This window comes from Xenopus laevis, chromosome 5S, assembly GCF_017654675.1.
Source record: "Xenopus laevis strain J_2021 chromosome 5S, Xenopus_laevis_v10.1, whole genome shotgun sequence".
NCBI classification, from domain to species: Eukaryota; Metazoa; Chordata; class Amphibia; order Anura; family Pipidae; genus Xenopus; species Xenopus laevis.
In genome coordinates this window covers 5,910,001-5,932,020 of record NC_054380.1, presented here as the reverse complement: position 1 = coordinate 5,932,020, position 22,020 = coordinate 5,910,001, and the positions used below count along the sequence as shown (strand labels likewise).

The 22,020-nt window shown below is 40.7% G+C and overlaps 1 protein-coding gene across 1 annotated transcript in view; it reads left to right on the top strand.

Moving 5' to 3' along the window:
* slx4ip.S (SLX4 interacting protein S homeolog) overlaps nucleotides 1–22,020 on the top strand; it is a gene marked incomplete in the record, with an annotated part of 110,167 nt that overhangs the window by 64,626 nt on the left and 23,521 nt on the right. The window contains 1 exon segment of the mRNA NM_001091387.2: nucleotides 19,793–19,896. Coding sequence (NP_001084856.2) covers nucleotides 19,793–19,896 — 104 coding nt within the window.

Here is a 22,020-nt window from a genome sequence, read left to right as displayed (position 1 = left end):
GTTTTGCTGATCTATACAACTTCTTGGACACTTTAAGGGCCTTATTTATAAAAGTCCAATTTTTTTGATTATTTTAATGAAAAAAGTCAGACCAAACTAGAATCTATGATTGTACCTTATTTATTATTAAAAAATCACGATTTAATTGGATTGGGGACAAACAGGTAAAAATCTAGTGAAAATTCGAATCGTACGATTTCTTCGGCTTTGTTTCCCCGAAAAGCCTGAATTTTCCAGGTGGGGTCAGCGGGGTTTGTCGGTGGCAGTGGGGGTCAGCAGCAAATTTGGACGCTCCTCGTTTTCACCTTCCCACCCCTAATTTGCATATGCAAATTATGATTCAGTTCAGTACTCGGCCAAATCTTTTGTGTAGGATTCAGGGGTTCGGCCGAATCCAAAATAGTTGATTCGGTGCATCCCTAGTGCCAACACAAGAAGTCGGACCACTTTACCTTCTGTCTCTAATATGCCACCATGGTCCTAATTTGCTCAAACTCACACATGAAAATTTGACTCTCTAAACCAGTGATCCCCAACCAGTAGCTCGTGAGTAACATGTTGCTTTCCAACCCCTTGGATGTTGTTCCCAGTGGCCTCAAAGCAGGTGCTTATTTTTGAATTCCAGGCTTGGAGGTGAGTTTTATTGCCTTAAAATCAGGTGCACTGCCAAACAAAGCCTCAATGTAGGTTGACAATCCACATAGGGGTTACTAAATGGCCAATCACAGCCCTTATTTGGTACTCCAGGAACATTTTTCATGCTAGTGTTGCTCCCCAACTTTTACTTCTGAATGTTGCTCACGGGTTGTAAATGTTGGGGATCCCTGCTCTAAACCAATGATCCCCAACCAGTATCTCGTGAGTAACATGTTGCTCTCCAAACCTTTGGATGTTGCTCCCAGTGGCCTCAAAGCAGGTGATTATTTTTGAATTCCAGGCTTGGAGGCAAGTTTTAGTTGCACAGAAACCAGATGTACTGACAAACAGAGTCTCCTATAGGCTGCCAGTCCACATAGGAGCTATCAATAGCCAATCACAGCCCTTATTTGGCACCCCAAGGGACTTTTTTTCCTGCTCATGTTGCTCCTCAACTCTTTTTATAAATAAAAGTGGCTCATGGATAAAAAAGGGTTGGGGACCCCTGCTGTACTGATGTTCAGCTGCCAGGAGATTAGCAAATTTTATTTTCATATCATTTGATTGTGCTTGAAGCAGTGTGTGTTACTATCAATTGAACCTAAAGGCAAAGCAGCACTAAACACAACAGCAACAGAGACATTTCACTCCCCTACTATTCCATTCCTCCCCCAAGGGAAATCAAGGCCGTAACCCTTCCCAAGAGAACATATTTGGAGTAAAAGAAATGTAAAAGAGCCAAAGTGCAGTCAGAACATTTGGAGCCTAATAAGATTTGACAGTTCAAGGGCTGGAAAACACACTAATCGGCTGTGCCCTCCCTGCCTATACATAAGTGTAAATATACCAACAAATTGTGCTTTCCATTTAATGGGAGAGGAAACAACATGGGTCTTCAGGTTTTTGTTTTTTTTGTGTAAATGTTGGAATCCCAGCTTGAAACTTTTAGAGGCATGTTTATCAAAGATCGAATTTCGAATTCATGTGTTTTTTTTTTCTAAAACTCCCATAAACTGCTGTGAACTCGAAACTTATTAATAAAATCAAATTTTTTAAACTTGGATGAATAGAATCAACCCAAAAACTCCGAAAAAAAACTTGAATGTGAGAAAGGCTGCAAACAACTCAAAATTGATCCTGGGACCTCTCCCTTTGACTTGAAAACAGCAATTTGGCGGGTTTTAGGTGGCGAATAGTTGAATTTGAGTTCTTAAAGGGCCAGAGTATGATTAATCTCGAAAATCAAATTTTTAAAAAAAACTTGAATCAAATTTGAATAACACTCTAGTAGAATTTGACAGTTTTGACCGTAAAAAACTTGAAAATTTGAATTTCAAATTCGTATTTTCATTTCGACTAGTGATGGGTGAATAAATTCGGCAGGCACAAACTCGAAGCGAATTTGCCCATTTCAGTGATTAAATATGCGAAACTGTGGTGAAAATTCGCCAGTGTCAAAAAATGTTTTGCCGCTCGTCTGTATAAAACCGTCACACGTCAACATTATTCGAACACCCATTGACTATAATGCGGGGATCAAAATTGACACAGCGCCAAAATTCGCGTTTCGCAAATTTTTCTACAAACTGAAACGGGACAAATTGAATTTCAAATTTGTATTTTTATTTCGACTAGTGATGGGTGAATAAATTCAGCAGGCACAAACTCGAAGCGAATTTCCGCATTTCATTAATTAAATATGCGAAACTGTGGTGAAAATTCGCCAGTGTCAAAAAATGTTTTGCCGCGTGTCGGTATAAAACCGTCACACGTCAACATTATTCGAACACCCATTGACTATAATGCGGGGGTCAAAATTGACACAGCGCCAAAATTCGCGTTTCGCAAATTTTTTTACAAACTGAAACGGGACAAATTCGCCCATCACAGATTTTGACTCTTGATAAATCTGCCCCTTATTGTTGTTGACGGCAGAAGAGTACGTACAAAATAAAGTTATATGGGCAAAGCATGGATTGAGTAGAGACGGAAGCAGAACATTCGAGGACATCTTGTAGTTTTTCTCTGCCCAGCTGTGTTGGGGAGTTGCAGTTCTGCAGCAGCTGCAGGCCACAGGTTGAAGATCTCCGTTCTAGACGTACGTTATATTATAATAGGAGGCTGCAGCAGTACATGGAGATGCAGCACTCTGTGTTTTTATTTATGTCTCTCTGTGAATTCTAATGTAGCCTTTGGAGGCCCTGGGGAGTTGACATCACTGCACAAAGCAGAAGGCTGGTTCCCACAGAGTTGTTTCAGAGACTGACTCATGGTCTGTTTTAATTGTTTAACTCTCAAAATACAGTGCTCGCAAGGGTGCGGCACACAGAGGGAAGTCTAATGTACTTATAGGGCATGTTGAGAAATGTTTCACACATAAATCATGCTCTTGTTCACATTTTATTTCAAGCCTTAAAGGGGTTGTTCACCTTTCAAAACTTTTTTTTTTTCCCAGTTTAGTTGTCTTCAGACTGTTCACCAGAACTTTTTTCAATCACTTCATATTTTCTATCTGGTTTTCTAATATTAATGTATAAAGTTTCATTTTTCACCTTCTAAAGCAGCTCTGGGAAGGGGGGTCGCCGACCCTGTAAACTGTTTTAAATGGATACATTTAGTTGATACATTTGTTATCTTTGTCCCTGCTGAGCAGAATCTCTGGGTTTCATTACAGGCAGCTGTTAGACTTCATACAATAGTTGCTGAAAAATGTATTAACTAAATGTAGCAAATTGTAACAGTTCAGCTTCAGCGGCTGAGCAGGGAGTAGGGTTTTTTTTAATAAAGGGTTTGTTTCTCCTTTAAGTCAACTTTCAGTATGTTATGTAATGACCAATAACTAATAACTTTTCAATTGGTCTTCATTATTTATTAGGGATGCACCGAATCCAGGATTCGGTTCGGGATTCGGCCAGGATTCAGCCTTTTTCAGCAGGATTCGGATTCGGCCGAATCCTTCTGCCCGGCCGAACCGAATCCTAATTTGCATATGTAAATTAGGGGCGGGGAGGGAAATCACGTGACTTTTTGTCACAAAACAAGGAAGTAAAAAATGTTTTCCCCTTCCCACCCCTAATTTGCATATGCAAATTAGGTTTCGGATTCGTTTCGGTATTCGGCCGAATCTTTTGTAAAGGATTCGGGGGTTCGGCCGAATCCAAAAAAGTGGATTCGGTGCATCACTATTATTTATTTTACATCGTTTTTGAATTATTTGCCTCTTTGCAGCTTTCAATTGGGGGTCACTGACCCCATCAAATAACAAATACTCTGTAAGGCCTTTATTGTTATTGCTACTTTTTATTACTCACCTTTCTATTCAGACCTCTCCTATTCATATTCCGGTCTCTTATTCAAATCAATGCATGGTTGTTAGGGTAATTTGGACCCTAGCAACCATATTGCTGAAACTGCAAACTGGAGAGTTGCTGAATAAAAAGCTAAATAACTCAAAACCACAAAAAATTAAAAACGAAACCCAATTGCAAATTGTCTCGGAATATCACTCTCTATATCATACTAAAAGTTAATTTTAAAGAGAACAACCCCTGTAAAGCAGAAATGCCATCTTGCATGTAAACACGCTGGGGGTCACCTTCTCACCTATCAAATACCAGTGTTTGCTCAATACATTTGTCGGCACATTCTGCCCTGCTGTGAACAATACACTCCCAGCATGCAATGGGGCTTAAAGCTAATGCGGGCAGCATGCTGTGTCTATAAATATATTTATTGCCATGAGCTTATCTCAGAACAAAAAAACACCCAGTGAATTGTATTGGGAATAATTAGGGAATAACTTTGCCTTTGACGTAGTTGGCTAGCTTGAATATTTTTCAATATATCGACTTTAAAATGTTTTATTTTAATGGGTGGACATTTTTAGGTAGCTTAATGCACAAAATGTCTTGATGTCCTTAAGATATTTATAACTGGCTGCTTGAGCACAAAGGACCCTCTGTCTGAATAATTAGGGAAAATCATGTTCCAATTTAACAGAATAGTGCCTTTTATTACATAACCCCATATGTGTTATACAGGTATGGGACCTGGGACTTTCCGGATAACAGGTCTTTCCATAATTTAGATCTTCATGCCTTAAGTCTACTAGAAAATCATGTAAACATTAAAGGGCATGTAAAGGCAAAAAAATAAAATCCAATTTTTACTTTCTTTAATGAAAAAGAAACCTATCTCCAATATACTTTAATTGAAAAATGTGTACTGTTTTTATAAGAAACCTGACTGTATGCAGTGAAATTCTCCCTTCATTTACTGCTGTGGATAGGAATTGTCAGACGGTCCCTAACTGCTCTGCAGGGAAACAATCATACTTATGTACAGCAGGGGGAGCCCCCGCCTTACTTCCCAGCCATGCAGAACTCAAGCAGCTTTGTTTATGACGATCCCTAAGCAGCCCAGACCACACTGAGCATGTGCACAGTCTTAGTCTTGCAAAGATGTTTAACAAAGTTACAAGATGGTGACCCCCCTGTAGCCAACTTTGAAAGCATAAATTATTTATTTGATTAGGCTTGTGGCTCAGTAAGTACATGTTTATATTTAGTATACAAAATACAGCATTTCTAGCCTTATTCTATTTTAGACTTTACATGCCCTTTAAATAAGCCCAATAGGCTGGTTTTGTTATTAATAAGGATTAATTTTATCTTAGTTGGGATCAAGTACAAGCTACTGTTTTATTATTACAGAGAAAAAGCAAATCAGTTTGAAAAATTTGAATTATTTGGATAAAATGGAGTCTATGGGAGATGGCCTTTCTGTAATTCGGAACTTTCTGGACAACAGGTTTCAGGATAGCGGATCCCATACATGTATAGCATTATGGATTGTACATAGGTATTGTCCATGCTGGCCAATGAGGTTGTAGCTTTAATTACAACAAGGAATTAGTTTTGAATTAGATTTTAAACACTATTTGCAGCAAGTGCTGCTTATTGGCTCTTTCTCAGTAAACCTTTCCTAATTGGTTGTTATTTATTACTGCACTGGAGTTAATGTGGCCCTATGGCCAATGAGGGCTTTTGCTTTTTAATATACCTTAGACAAAACACACTCATGACTTGGTCTCAAGAGCCCTACAAATTGAAAAGCACTGTAAGGGGCAGATTTATCAAAGCTCGATGTGAAAATTCAAATTAAAAAAATTAGAATTTCGAGCAAACTTTTGTGTACATCGTCTGGGAATAGTCCAAATTTGAGTTTGAAAAAAATTAGAAAATCTAAAAATATCATGTACTATCTTTAAAAATTCGACTTCGACCAGTCGCTATCTAAAACCTGCCCAATTGCTGTTTTAGCTTATGGGAGACCTCCTAGAACCCATTTGGAGTCAATTAGTGGACTTTGAAAAATCAACTTTTTTTTTCCCGAATCAATTCGAATTTGATCTAAAATGGACCTATTCACCCCCCCAAAAAAAAACCTTAGATTTTTTGATAAATTTCGATTGGTCTTTTTTAATTCGATCAATTTTAGTTAAAAAAAACTCCCATTACTTTGAAATTTGACCCTTAATAAATCTGCCCCTTAATGTGTTTTTTAATTAAAGCATTTGGCTTTCCATACATGATTAGAGATTTTCTGAAACCTCCCACCCTTGCGTTGCCCATAGTTTCCAAGCACAGAATGCGAGCCTGCTATTGGGTTTATGAAAAAGCCAGAAGATTTATTGTGAGCACCATATGCAGATCAACACTGAAATACTTGGATATGGCAGAAGAAATACCTTTGTCCCAACGGTGCCAAATAAAACACAATTAGCAATCGGGCAAGTTATATCCGTTTAGAAAATGAAATACATAAAGCACGTTTGAAAAATTTTGAAAGGGGGAAAATAAACCTTATGCAGAGGTGGGTGTTAATCCGGCACTTAAATTCCCATACACAGAAGAAATCTGAGAACAAATCCAATTAATTGTGTGTTTATGGGGGACTTGACTCTTAATACACATTCTCCATAGATTGAGTAGGACCCATTATGGCTTCAAAGGACGCTGGACATATATCACTGCTAAATTTTGTTCAGTACAAACGAACCATAGTTTCATGGTACAGTTATAGGATCCGTTATCGGGAAACCCATTATCCAGAAAGCTACGAATTATGGAAAGGCCGTCTCCCATAGACTCCATTATAATCAAATAATCCCAATTTTTATTTCCTTTTTCTCTGTAATAAAACGGTAGCTTGTACTCAATCCCAACTAAGATATAATTAATCCTTATTGGAAGCAAAAAAACAGCCTATTGGCTTTATTTAAAGGGATTCTGTCAGGATTTTTATGGTGTAGTTTTTATTTCTAAATTACACTGTTTACATTGCAAATAATTCACTCTACAATATAAAATTTCATTCCTGAACGAATGTGTATTTAGTTGTTATATTGGTGTGTAGGTGCATCTCAGCTCATTTTGCCTGGTCATGTGATTTCAGAAAGAGCCAGCACTTTAGGATGGAACTGCTTTCTGGCAGGCTGTTGTTTCTCCTACTCAATGTAACTGAAGGTGTCTCAGTGGGACCTGGATTTTACTATTGAGTGCTGTTCTTAGATCTACCAGGCAGCTGTTATCTTGTGTTAGGGAGCTGCTATCTGGTTACCTTCCCATTGTTCTGTTGTTTGGCTGCTGGGGGGAAAGGGAGGGGTGATATCACTCCAACTTGCAGTACAGCAGTAAAGAGTGACTGAAGCTTATTAGAGCACAAGTCACATGACTGGGGGCAGCTGGGAAACCGACAATATGTCTAGCCCCATGTCAGATTTCAATTAAATTTCATTAAATATAAAAAAATCTGTTTGCTCTTTTGGGAAATGGATTTCAGTGCAGAATTCTACTGGAGCAACACTGTTAACTGATGTGTTTTGAATTATTTTTTTTTTCCCATGACAGTATCCCTTTAATGTTTACATGATTCTCTAGTAGACTTAAAGGAGAAGGAAAGCTACCAAAGCAGTTTATTGCCAATAGAGCAATATATAACACTATACTTATTCTGCAGAATGCTTTACCATACCTGAGTAAACAGCTCTAGAAGCTCTCTCTGTTTAAGATAGCAGCTGCCATATTAGCTTGGTGTGACATCACTTCCTGCCTGAGTCTCTCCCTGCTCACTCATAGCTCTGGGCTCATATTACAGCTGGGAGGGGGAGATTAGCAAACTGAGCATGCTCAAGCCCTAGCCCTGGAGGTTTAAGCTGAAAACAGGAAGTCTGATACAGAAGCCCATGAGTACACAATAGAAGGAAAGAAATGTGCTGTTTCTTTTGACAGAGGACTCAGAGCAGTATTACTTTGAGGGTTTACTGGTGTATTTATATAGACCTTTCTGATAAAGCTTACTTAGTTTTAGCCTTTCCTTCTACTTTAAGATATGACAATCTTAATTATGGAAAGTTCCATTATCCAGGAAACACCAGGTCCCAAGCATTCTGGATAACAGGTCCCATACCTGTACCTCTTTATATAAGCAATGCGAGACTGTAGGTGGTATTTCTACCAGTGCCTTGCCTAAATTCTAGGAACAATGGGTGCTTAGGCAAGAAGGAGGATGAATCTTTTACAGCTTCAAAGAGACTACAAACCCCAAAATAACAATATTATCTGCAGGTATTTTGTATGTTTTCCTTGTGGGTTTCCTTCAGGTATAGTTCCAGCCCCAGCAAGGAGTTTGGATCTTCTTCCCATGCTTGCTTAGGTATAATCTGGAAAGTCTGGTTTCCCCACACTCTGAAAACAAACAGGCAGGTTATTGTTTTTTTTTTTTTCAAAATAAAATTTTTTATTGGTTACACACACTCCACAGTACAGATTAAAAGACATAATGCAAGCAACAGGTCACAGCAGTACATAAGAGAACATAGTAGCATGTCTACAGTCAAACCAGTTTCCGAGCTACCACAATGACGTGACAACAGCTAGAGCAAATGGAGAATGAGCTCGGAGTGGTCGACACAATGCTATCTAAGACAATCCTAAATTCAACAATCGACTCTCCAAACGAGAAACGTCTGGGTAATATCAAATGAGTACATATGTGACAGTGTAGACAGAAGTCAGTGGGGTGGAAACCAATATGTATTTTTGTATATCAAAAGCTATTGTAGCAAAAAAAAACCAAACAAGTAAAACGGAAAGGATAGAAGAAGTCAAGAAAAGAGAAAAAGATCAGAAGGGAAAGAATGGGAAAGGGGAAAAGAGAAAGAGAATTGTCCAGGATTATTCACGGAAAAATCAGTAAATGTCCCTTAGCAACAACAAGACCATTACCTGAGTCAGCGCAGCCGAAGCCCGGGGGAAAAAGCTAGTGAGAGAAATCCCATATAAATAAAAGTAAACATTCAACGGCCCGAAAAAGTCACCTTAGCCTACTCTGACTTCAGGTTTGGAAAAGCCGCAGGTACTGGTCAGAATGTACGAATTGGGTCCAATAAAACCATTTTTTCGTGAAATTCCTCGTTTCTCTTTCCGAGGTAGGTCTCAACAGCTCAAATCTATAGACTTCCATCACCTTGTTACACCAGTCTCTTATAACTGGAGGGTCAGTCCGTTTCCAGTGTAGTGGAATTAGCGCCTTGGCGGAATCTAGTAATATTGGTGTCAAAGATTTTTTGTAAGTAGACCAGGAAAGATGTGTATTGTGTAGTAAAGCTACGAGGGGATCGTCCTCAATGTCAGTCCCGGTAATCTCTAAAATGGCATTCCTCACGGCTATCCAGAATGGCTTCAGAACGGGGCAGCTCCAAAATATATGCAATAAAGAGCCCTGATTGACCTTGCACCTCCAGCAGAGAGGCGAGGCTGTCCCATAAATCAAAGCCAACTTAGTAGGGTATTTGTACCATTTAGTATATATCTTATAATTAAGTTCCTGCAGTTTCGTACAGGTAGAGGAGGTGTGCATTAGCTGAGTAATTTTGTCCCAAGAGTCCATAGGTATCTCAAGGGCCAGGTCAGATTCCCATTTAGATTTAAAGTAAAGAGCCGGGCGCCGGGATAATTCAGACATAATCTGATAGAAAAAGGAAATCGCTTTCGGAGGGGCCTTGTCTTTCACCCAGGCAAGTTCTATTGCAGTAGGCTCGGGACGTGGAATGTGCAAAGGAAATATCGAAGTAATAAAGTGCCTAATCTGGCGGTACTTGAACCTATCCAAATCAGAAATATCTTGAGTAGGAATGAGTTCTTCTATATGTTTCAATCGATTCCCGACATAAAAAAAGCTGGCCCCCGAATGCAATTGTCGCTTCCAGCCTTTATAATAATCTAGATCTAGACCAGGGGCGAATGCAGAGTTACCAAAAACTGGGGTATGTAAAGGGGGGGTATTAATCCATTTACCAGTCTTGACCAGGCCGTCCCAGGTGTCCAGAGTGTACCTTAGCTTTAGATCGGTTTTATCTCTGAATACTCTTTGAGAGTGTGGCATCCATAGGCTAGCCCACAAGGGTGTGACCATGGAATCTTGCTCAATTCTAGTCCACAATTTGGACTGTCTATGAAAGGACCAATCCAGACATCTGGTTAAGACAGCAGCCTTATGATAGTTAACCCAATTGGGGAGACCCAGTCCTCCCTGTTTTTTGCTCGCTGAGAGCTTTTGACGGGCGATTCTAGGGTTCTTGTTCGCCCAGACAAATTTACTAGTGATGCTATTCAAATTCCGAAACAGCAATTTGGGGGGGGGGTATGGAATTGTTTGGGATAGGTACAAAAAACGCGGGAGGACATTCATCTTCAGTACGTTTATTCTACCTATCCAAGAGAAAAGTGGCTTGGACCAGTTCTGAAGGTCGCGAGAGATAGCTTGTAGCAAGTCCTTATAATTGTGTTCAGTAGTTTGCTTAGGGTCTGAGAATATTTTAAGTCCTAAATAAACAAAGTGAGAATAAGCAGGTTTTATCGGGAAGTTTTGTAAGATAGCCGCGAAATCAGCAGGAGGATAGGAGATATTGAAAGCCACTGATTTCGACAAGTTTATCTTAAAATTGCTAAATTTGTTATAGGTTTGAAGCTCCAGTAGCAAGTTAGGCAAAGAAATTCGTGGTGTCCTGACAAAAAATAAAAGATCGTCTGCATAGGCTGCTATTTTATGCTCCCTAAGGCCCACTCGAACACCGTTAATATCTGGGTTGGCCCGAACTCTATTAAGAAAACTTTCTAAGGCAAGGATGAAGAGCAAGGGTGAGAGCGGGCAACCCTGGCGCGTACCGTTCCTAATAGCAAAAGCATCCGATAAATCACCATTAATCTTCAATTTGGCTGTCGGGAGAGTATACAGATCAGAGATCCACTTTATCATATTAGGGCCTAGGTTAAATTCCAGTAGTGTGGCGCGAAGGAAATCCCAATCAACCCTATCAAACGCCTTTTCAGCGTCCGTGGATAACATTACTAGAGGGTAGCCAGCAATCTTGGAATGATGCAATATACTAAACAATTTGTTGGTGTTGTCTCTGGCCTCACGACCAGGGACAAAACCAACCTGTTCTGAGTGAACCAAAAGGGAGAGAATTTGATTGAGCCTCATGGCGAACACTTTGGCATATAATTTAATATCGGTGTTCAGTAGGGAAATAGGACGAAAGTTGCCTGGGTCTAAGGGGTCTTTGCCTTTTTTATGTATCAGTGTGATGTGAGCCTCAAGGGCTTCTTGTGGAATGGAGGCTCCAGTGGATACGGAATTGAACGCAGCGAGTAAATAGGGAGTCAGATAGCTTTCCATTTCCTTGTAGTAGGAGATGGTAAAGCCGTCGGGTCCCGGAGCTTTGCCAGATTTAGTGGTTTTCAGGGCTAAAGCGATTTCCTCCTTAGATAACGGCGAGTCTAAAAACTCACGGGTCTCATTGTCTATCACAGGAACATTGGAGCCGCGGATATAATTCCTGCAAGCTTGTAGCCTTTCAGTAAGGGTAGGGCCAAGTGTTCGGGTTTGAGGTAATTGATACAAATTGATATAGAATTGTCTAAATACTTCAGCTATTTCAGCCGTAGTGGTAGCTAAGCGGCCCTGCGGGGATCTAATCTGTGTGATATGATTGCGAAGCTGTTTTTTCTTGAGCATAGCTGCCAACAGTCTTCCGCATTTATTACCATGCTCAAAAAAAAAATTTTGTTGAACTCAATGGCTTTGTTGGAATAAAGGGAGTAATTGTCCCGGAGTTCCTTTCTCGCTTGGGTAAGGGCTTCAAAAATGTGGGCAAGTTTAGATTGCTTATGTTGCGCTTCGAGAGCATGGACTTTGGCTATTAAGTTAGTGAGTGCAGCACGATGCTCTGCCTTTTTCCTGGCACCAATTTTAATTAGCTCCCCCCTGATCACGCATTTGTGTGCCATCCATAAAGTCCAGGGACTAATCCCTTCGGTATTGTTTTCAGCAAAGTAGAGTTTCAGGGATTGGCCTATGTCAAGTTTAATCTGTGGATCGCGTAAAAGGGTATCGTTGAGTCGCCACGTGGAGGATTTACGTATAGGCAATGAGTGCAGGAGAGTACAAGTAATCGGGGCATGGTCGGACCAGGAGATGACATCTATCGTAGCATCTTTAAGGAGTGTAACGTCAGAGTGACGAATGAAAATATGATCTAGCCTAGAATAGACATTGTGCACTGGAGAATAAAACGAGTAATCCCTAGTTGTAGGATTGATGAGGCGCCATGTATCTATTAGGGTGTGGGCTCTGAGTTGTTTTTTAAAGGTTTCAATTTTTTATGTGAGATGCAGGAATGCCCTGAGGAGGTATCCACTAGCGGTTCCAGGGCCACATTAAAGTCCCCTCCGAATATAAGTGTACCCTGTTCAAATTCTGTAAGGGCCTGCAGCGTATCTGCTAAAGCTTTGTGTTGTTCCGTGGGTGGAAGGTAGGCGGAAGCGAAAGTGTAAGTAGCATTATTAATCAACCCTTTTACCATATTAAATCTACCCAAAGGGTCAGCTCTCGTGTCTGTAAGGGAGAAGTTTAGGGAATCAGCAAATAATATCATAGTGCCCCTAGACTTGGATGTATATGGGGAACTGGTGAAAACAGCCGAGAAGCCTCGAAATTTAAGAGCTGGGACCTTAAATTTTTTAAAATGAGTTTCCTGTACCAGCATGACCTGTACCTGGAGCCTTCGCATGTCCCTGAGCAGATTCTGGCGTTTAAAAGGTGAGTTTAATCCCTTAGCGTTGAGGGATCCAATGCGGAGTTCATCCTTCATCAGTAAAGTATCGTATGGAACGCCGCATCCCCCGGGCTTCGGCTACCCTGAAGCCTGCAAGGGAGTAAGAGAGAAAATTATACAAAGTCAAACAATCTCGGACAGAGGAGAAAGAAAGAGAGAAGGAAGAAAAGGATTTCTTGTAACATCCAAAAAGAGAAAACATCAACCATACTGCAGACGTGATGTGCCCCAGTGTCACGTCTGAGATAAACCCCATGGTATACCCTCGAGGGGGCATGAGTGTGGTTGCCAGAGGTACAGGAAGTCCTGTCTCCGACCCAAGCATCATGTAACTGAAAAAACACAGGGCCCAACTTAATGTGGGGCCTAGTAGCATAACTAAACATCACAAAAACTCAAAACCGGTAGCGATATCAGAGAAGTTACCCAGAGGTGTCCCTGTGGAACCTCTAATCAATGATTTACGAGCTTTTAGGAGAAAAGAAAGAGAAGAAAAAAAAAAAAAAAAAAAAAAGGGAGGGAAGGAGCAGAGACAGGAGCTAAAATACATTCAGCAGACAGAAAACATGAATAAACAGTTCAATAATCAGCATGTCCAAGCAAATTGAATAAACAAAAAGCAATAAGGCAGCAGAAAAAAAAAAAAAAAAAAAAAACCCCTATCAGGAACAGAAGCAGGCTGCCAACTATGAGCATGACCAAAAAAAAAAAAAAAAAAAAAAAAAAAACTGAGTGAAAAACCAAGACAGTGCATACAAAAATAACATAGTCTCACATATGTAAGTCCAAATAGCGAGAGAGATATGCATGGAACCCAGGGCTTAGAGAAATGCGTCCATATGAAGACAGGAGCAAAGGGTCCATAGAATAGCCGAGGTGAAAGTAGGTGATGTTCCGTCATCGAAAAGCAGTTCCACACTGAGATTAGCGGTCGAAGTGCCCAGTATCAGAAGGGTCAATGCAGCAGGCTCGCTAAGAGAGGGGGGAAAAAAAAAAAAAAAAAAAAAAAAAAAAAAAGGGAGGGGGGGGGGAAGGAAAGCAGGAAATCAGCAATAGTGGCTCCAGGGAGGACAAGTATCCTCCGAATCTTCTCAACTGGCGACTGATTTGCGACAAGTAAGGCTCCAACTCAAAATCAAAGTATCATCGGAATGTAAAGTGACCCAATTGTAGATGGAGGATCAATCCAGGCCCAAGCGTATGGGCAGCGTTCAGTCAGCTCTATCCGGAGTGCTCGCAGGGGTATGCCTCTGCCGTTTAGCAGATTTCTGCCAGTGAGCTATATCCAGTAAATCCAAAGAATCCCCGCAGTAGGCCAGGTCTCTCCATTCCTTAAGATCCAGTAATGGCAGGCCAATGCGTTCACAGAAAGCCTCCAAGTCATCAGGTTCTTTAAGGCTAAATACCCTCTCATTCTTCCTTACAATCAAGGCAAAGGGAAAACCCCATCTGTATACAATACCCTTGTTGCGTAGGGCTGTAGTAAGGGGTCGAAGTGCCCTCCTCTGTTGGATAGTGAGCCATGCTAAATCCTGAAATATGGAGACGTCATAATCTTGAAATTTAAAGCTTTCAGTATTGCGCGTTTTGCGCACAATGTCCTCTTTCAATGTGAATTTGTGAATACAGCAGATCACATCTCTAGGTTTTTCAACTCCCAATCTAGGGGTGCCCAGGGATCGATGAACTCGGTCAAGCTCAATAGGGGTAGTTATGTCCCTGTCTAGAATGGTATTAAAGAGCGAACATACCGTTTGGCCCAGTTCAGCATTGGGTACAGTTTCTGGGATGCCGCGTATTCTCAAATTGTTGCGGCGCCCGCGATTGTCCAAATCCTCCATGTGTTTGCGAAGCATGTATATGAATTTGTGATGGTCATTCACCCGTTGCGTCGTGTTGTTATGGGCCTGTTCCACCACTTCCAGCCGGGCATCTATTTTACCGGTCGCCTCTCCTATGGCACGTAGTTCGGCTTTAATGTCTGCCATATCAGCCCTCTGCGATTCCCGCAACGTCTTTGCCATGGCGCGCAGGTCTTCCTTAGTTGGGAGGGAGGATAAGATCGCCCGCAAGTCAGAAGGGGCTGAAGACGAGCTGAACCCGGAGCAGGCCGAGCCAGTGGGACTGGGGCTTCTGGTAGTTGCACGCGCCATCTTGGGATCACGTGTTCCAGTACGGGCGCTAGATCTCCTACCCAGAAAGGGAGACATTGTGCTTTGAGCGCTATGCGTACTAGTTTGGGAAGATTGCTCACCCTTCTTATGGTGTTTCCCCATGTCTTCAGAAACGTCCGGAAAAGAAAAAGGGCTCTGTATTAAGCTTTATAGAAGGCTTGGGTCGGGAGCTCAGACAAAGTGCGTCCTCTCAGCACGCCATTACGCCACGCCCCCCAGGCAGGTTATTGTTAATTGCTATAGTATTGGTGCATGTGGAGTCTACATCAGCCAAGGAATGGGGTTTAGCATCTCCCACACATATGTAGAGATACAGTGACCAAAAACGATTCTTATCCTTATGACTGAAACCTACAGAGACAGATACAAGTATAGGATCCATGATCTGGAGACCCGTTATCCAGAAAAACAGCAAATTATGGGAAGGTCATCTCGTTCAGACTCCTTTTTCATCCTTATTCCATTTTCTCTGCAATGACAAAACCGTACCTTGTACTGAAACCCAACTTAGATATCATTAAAGGGGTTGTTCACCTTTGAGATAACTTTTAGTATGATGTAGAGATTGCAATTGGTTTAGATTTTTTTATTATTTGTGGTTTTTGAGATATTTAGCTTTTTATTCAGCAGCTCCTCAGTTTGCAATTTCAGCCATCTGGTTGCTAGGGTCCAAATTACCCCAGCAACCATGCATTGATTTGAATAAGAGACTGGAATATGATTAGGAGAGACCTGAACAGAAAGATGAGGAATAAAAAGTAGCAATAACAATAGGGTGGTGGTGAGAAATCTCTTCTTCAGCGACTAATCTCCCCAAAAAGCTAGAACTTGAGGGCTTCGTTTTCTGAAGTTGCCTCACAAGGAAACTTCAGGCAACTTCAGAAAACAAAGCGCTCAGAGTGCCATCCCATTACATTCTAGCTGGCGGGAAGGCTTTTTGGGGAGATTAGTCGCCCGAAGAAGAGGAGATTTCTCGTTGGGCGACTAATCTCCCCGGAATTTTAGCGTTTGTCACCACCCTTACAACCATGCATTAATTTGAATAACAGACTGGAATATGAATAGTAGAGGCCTGAGTAGAAAGATGAATAATAAAAAGTAGCAATAACAATAAATTCGTAGCCTTGCAGACGTTTTTACCTGCGTTCCGGTTTCATGCGTTCAACCCGCAGGGGAGCGCTGGAGTAGACGCACTCAATTATTGTGAAGGGGGCTGTACTCACACAGACGCATGTAAGCGACAAATGCAACATGCTACGTCCCAACCTGCGTTCGGCGTTTACATGCGTCTGTGTGAGTACAGTCCCATTGAAAAGTTTTCATTGCGTCTACTCCTGCGCTCCCCTGTGGCTGAACGCATGAAACCGGAACGCAGGGGAGCGCAGCTAAAAACACTCGTCTGTGAGAGCCCTAACAGGGCATTTGTTTTCTAGATGGGGTCAGTGGCCCCATTTGAACGCTGGAAAGAGTAAGAAGACGCGGGCAAATAATTAAAAAAATATAAAAATAAATAATGAAGACCACTTAGAATGAACGTTGCTTAGAATTGACATTCCATAACATACTTAAAGGAGAACCAAACCCTTAATTTTAAAAATCCCTACCCTACATAGACCCCCTCCCTTCTCCCTCCAGCCTAGGTGTTACCCCCAGTAAATGCCCCTACCTCTTTACTTACCCTTCGGTGCAGATTCTGTGCAGCGGAGTTCACGGGCGCCATCTTCTTCTCTTTGGTAATCTTCGGGAAGAGAGTGGCGTATCGGCAAGTGCGCGGTTGGAGCAATCTTGTGGTTTGCAGCAACTGCACATGCGCCAAAAGTGATGGAAATTGCCGAAGCCCCGGAAGAAGAAGACCCGAAGTTTACAGAAGAGAAGAAGATGGCGCCCGTGAACTTCACTGCACAGAATCTGCACCAAGGGGTAAGTAAAGAGGTAGGGGCATTTACCGGGGGTAACATCTAGGCTGGGGGGGTAGCAGGGAGGGGGGCTATGTAGGATGGGGGGTAGGAGTTTTTATAGTTAAGGGTTTGGTTCTCCTTTAAAGTTGAACCACCCCATATTGGAGGCAAAATAATCCTATTGGGTTTGTTTTTTTTAGTAGATGTAAAGTATGGAGATCCCTTATCTGGTAAACCTCAGATGCCGAGCATTCTGGATAAAAGATCCCAGATAAATTCGAATCCTGAGACAGTTCCAGGGACAGCCGTTATTGGAGCAATTCTGTGAGACCCCAGGAAAGTCATTGGAAATGAAGGGCAGGAGTGGATATTACATTTTATGAATATTATTAGAATATGATTATATATACGAAAGCTTTACTGATAAATAAGGATTGATTTGGAGAAACAAGAGAGCGACTACATGTAACTGCCCCCTGACCAGGCTTTCCTCTCTCTCTCTCTCTCTCTCTCTCTCTCTCTCTCTCTCTCTCTCTCTCTCTCTCTCTCTCTCTCTCTCAGTATCATTTTTTCCAGATGTTTGTGATAAAGAAGCAGGGAAAATGGCCAAAGAGGGTGACCCTGGAGGGAGATCACGTGCTCTTAGGCTTTTTAACATTCCTTATGTTTCCCTTTGAAATGAAGGGACTAGGAAATGACTGCGAAAACCCCCCAGGGGCTATGAACATTATTGCATTTAAAGGTAAACAACAATATGAAGCAAACTCATAAAAGAGACTGCAACATAAAACCCCCGAGTTTAGCCTGTGTTTGTTTGATGGAAACACGAAGCTCCTCACCCTTTCCACCCCCTTTTTTATTTTATATAAAACATAAGGCTCTCTAGTAATGTTTGTTTATATCATAAAACCCTCAGCTGTGGTCCATGAAGGAAGTGAGGCCAGCAACCACAAACCATGCTTATTAGAGTGTTAGCCTGAATGCCTTTAACTCCTCCATGGCCAGAGCCAAATTACAGAAAAGTTGATTAGGACAATCATGTTCACAAATAATCAGAGATGCACCGAATCCAGGAGATTCAGGATTCAGCCTTTTTCAGCAGGATTCAGATTCGGACAAATCCTTCTGCCCGGCTGAACCAAATCCGAATTTGTATATGCAAATTAAGGGCGGGTAGGGAAATCGCGTGACTTTTTGTCACAAAACAAGAAGGTAAAAAAAGTGTTTCCTTCCCAACCCTAATTTGCATATGCAAATTAGGGCTCCGTTCGGTATTCGGCTGAATCTTTCGCGAAGGATTCGGGGGTTCAGCCAAATTTAAAATAGTGGATTCAGTGCATCCCTTCAGATAATCTCCTCTTATTTTGTCCGTAAATCTTGCATCTGTCATATGTTATAGGACATTGGCTGATATTCTTCTACTGCTCAAAAGCCTATTTCTCATTTGTTAATTCACTTTATTTTTATTATTAAGGAGAAGGAAAGGTTAAAACTAAGTAAGCTTTATCAGAAAGGTCTATATAAATACACCAGTAAACCCCCAAAGTAATGCTGCTCTGAGTCCTCTGTCAAAAGAAACACATTTCTTTCCTTCTATTGTGTACTCATGGGCTTCTGTATCAGACTTCCTGTTTGCAGTTTAAACCTCCTTGCCCTGGGCGTGAGCATGCTCAGTTTGCTTCTCTCCCCCTCCCTCCCTTCTCTGCTGTAATCTGAGCCCAGAGCTATAAGTGAGCAGGGAGAGACTTAGGCAGGAAGTGATGTCACACCAAGCTAATACTGCAGCTGCTATCCTAAACAAACAGAGAGCTTCTAGAGCTTTTTACTCCGGTATGATAAAACATTCTACAGAATAAATATTGCATGTGACTTGTGCTCTGATAAACTTCAGTCACTCTTTACTGCTATACTGCAAGTTGGACTGATATCACCCCCATCTTTCCCGCCAGCAGCCTAACAACAGAACAATGGGAAGGGAACCAGATAGCAGCTCCCTAACACAAGATAACAGCTGCCTGGTAGATCTAAGAACAGCACTCAATAGTAAAATCCAGGTCCCACTGAGACACATTCAGTTACATTGAGTAGGAGAAACAACAGGCTGCCAGAAAGCAGTTCCATCCTAAAGTGCTGGCTCTTTCTGAAATCACATGACCAGGCAAAATGACCCGAGATGCACCTACACACCAATATTACAACTAAAAAAAATACACTTGCTGGTTTACGAATGACATTTTATATTGTAGAGTGAATTATTTGCAGTGTAAACAGTGTCATTTAGAAATAAAAACCATAAAAATCATGACAGAATTCCTTTAACTTTTAGTATGATGTAGACAAATTCTGAAATTTACAATTGATTTTCATTTTGTATTTGTGGTTTTTCACTTATTTAGCTTTTTATTCAGCAGCTCTCCATTTTGCATTTTCAGCAGTCTGGTTGCTAGGGTCCAAATTACCTTGGCAACCATGCACTGATTTGAGTAAGAGACGGGAATATGAATAGGAGAGGCCTGAATAGAAAGACTAGTGATTAAAACTAGCAAGAACAATACGTTTGTAGCCATACAGAGAATTTGTTGTTAAGATTGGGTCAGTGACCCCCATTTGAAAACTGGAAAGAGTTAGAAGAAGATGGCAAATAATTCAAAAAATATAAAAAATATATAAAGAAGACCAATTGAAAAGTTGCTTAGAATTAGCCATTCTATAACATACTAAAGGTAACTTAAAGGTAAACCACCCCTTTTAAACTCCTAACAACTCCAAACTGTCCATGGTAGTTAGTACAGAACTCACCACTGAAACAGCGGAGGATTTCATTTACTAGGATATGTAGATCCCTCTTGTGTAGTACGGATGGAATTATTGTCAGATTGGTATTTTTCCTCTGTTTTCCATAGAAAGAGACAAATTCCAGCGGGACATCAGAATATTTTGCGGAACACAAAGGAAATGAAATGACCAACCTAGTGACTACGCCAACTCAAGCTGTGCTAAAGAACATGTATGTTATTCTATCTCATAACAATGTAAAGTGGCTATTGTTTTGTATAGATTTTCAGATATTTATCGTGAGTATCCAGGCAAATCTCTATACAATGTTTAAAATATTTTGCATTTCACCAATAGTGGTCTATGGTTTCCACGTAAAAGGAGTGGTTTACTTTAAAGCTAACTTTTAGTATATTAAAAAAAGGCCAATTCTAAGCAACTTTTCACTATTATTTTCTATCCTTTTTCTTTTTAATTATTTGCCTTCTTCTTCTGACTCTTTCCAGCTTTAAAATGGGGTTCACTAACCCCAACTACAAACAAATGCTCTGTACTGCTACAAATGCATTGTTATTGCTACTTTTTTTTACTCTTCTTTCTATTCCGGCCTCTCCTACCGTATATATTCGAGTATAAGCCGACCCGAGTATAAGCCGAGGTACCTAATTTTACCTCCAAAAACTGGGAAAGCTTATTGACTCGCGTATAAGCCTAGGATGAGAAATGCAGCAGCTTCTGGTAAGTTTCAATCAAAAAATTGAGGGTTTCTGCTCCCATTGGAGGTGCCGGTGTCTCGTTTTTGGATGCTGGCGACCATTCTTGGACGCCGGCGAATATTCTTGGACACCGGCGACTATTCTTAGACGCCGGCGACCGTTTTTGTGCTTGACCCGATTATAAGCCGAGGTAGAGTTTTTCACCATATTTTGGGGGCTGAAAAACTCGGCTTATACTCGAGTATATTATTCATATTCATGTATTCATATTCCAGTCTCTTATTTAAATCAGTGCATGGTTGCTAGGGGAATTTGGACCTTAGCAACCAGATGGTTGAAATTGCAAACTGGGGAGCTGCTGAATAAAAAGCTAAATAACTCAAAAACCACAAATAATAAAAAATGAAAATTGCAAATTGCCTCAGAATATCCCTCTCTACATCATACTGACAGTTATCTCAAAGTTGAACAACCCCTTTAACTTCTACTGGAACACATTCTTATTAGATTAATTTTAACTGACATTCCAGGATTATAAAACGCAAACTAAAGGCACATCATATTCTTCCTAGGCCCCTATTATGATCTGATTGTTTGTTCACAAATGATCCAATGATCCCAATTTGGACCGGTGCATTGGTGGCCAAATTGGGCAAAGATCCATTAGTTTGCCAACCTTACCAAAGCTTCTCTTGCTTGCCTACATTGCTGTTTCACTATACTTTTTCATTGAATATCGTTTTAAATTAGATTATAAGCAGATTTATCAAGGATCCAATTGGAAATTCCAATTTTTTTATGGTCAAAACTCTCAAATTCAACTAGAGTTGAATCCAAATCCAATCCAAATTAGATTCGAGTTTTTTTAAAAAAAAATTCTAATTTGATTTCCGAGATTTATCATACTCTGACCCTTTTTGAATTTGACTATTCACCACCACCACTATTCACCACCTGCCGAATTTCTGTTTAAGTCAATGGGAGAGGTCCAGGGATCATTTCAGAGATGTTTGCAGCCTTCCTGACATTGAAGTTTTTTTGATTCCAGTTTTCAGGTTGTTTCAATTCGTCCGACCTTAATAAAATTCTATTTTAATAATACATTTCGGTTGGATGAATTTTGAATTTATGGAAGTTTAGGGGAGTTTAAAAAAAAAACTCAAATGAATTTGAAATTTGACCCTTGATAAATGTGTCTCTAAATATCAATAGGACAAAGACATTTCCCTAAATTATATTTATAATATTTTACATGGCTGGAAAGGATCCAAGTAGATATTTTTTTCCTAACGTCAGGTCACTGTTGTGTTGAGATTTTAATCTCACTTTTGTTTTGATAAGGAATTCATTGCAGGGGTCCTAAAAACCGGGGTCTGGGTCCAGCTGGTGATTGAGGTGACAAATTGAAGGTGGTCTAGAAAAGCAGAGCTCCCTATAGTATTGGCCTACTAAACAGACCTTAGACTGTGCAGACTACATCTTCAAAAATCCTATTGTCTGTGCAAAAAAAAAGGAAGCCTATTCATAATGCTTTTGTAAATAATGAAGCATGCCCTATAATTGCATTCATTTACAGCTTATAATTTATCCTTGGTCTGTGTGCAACAAATACAATCTGTTTATCTGAGTTCTGCACAGGC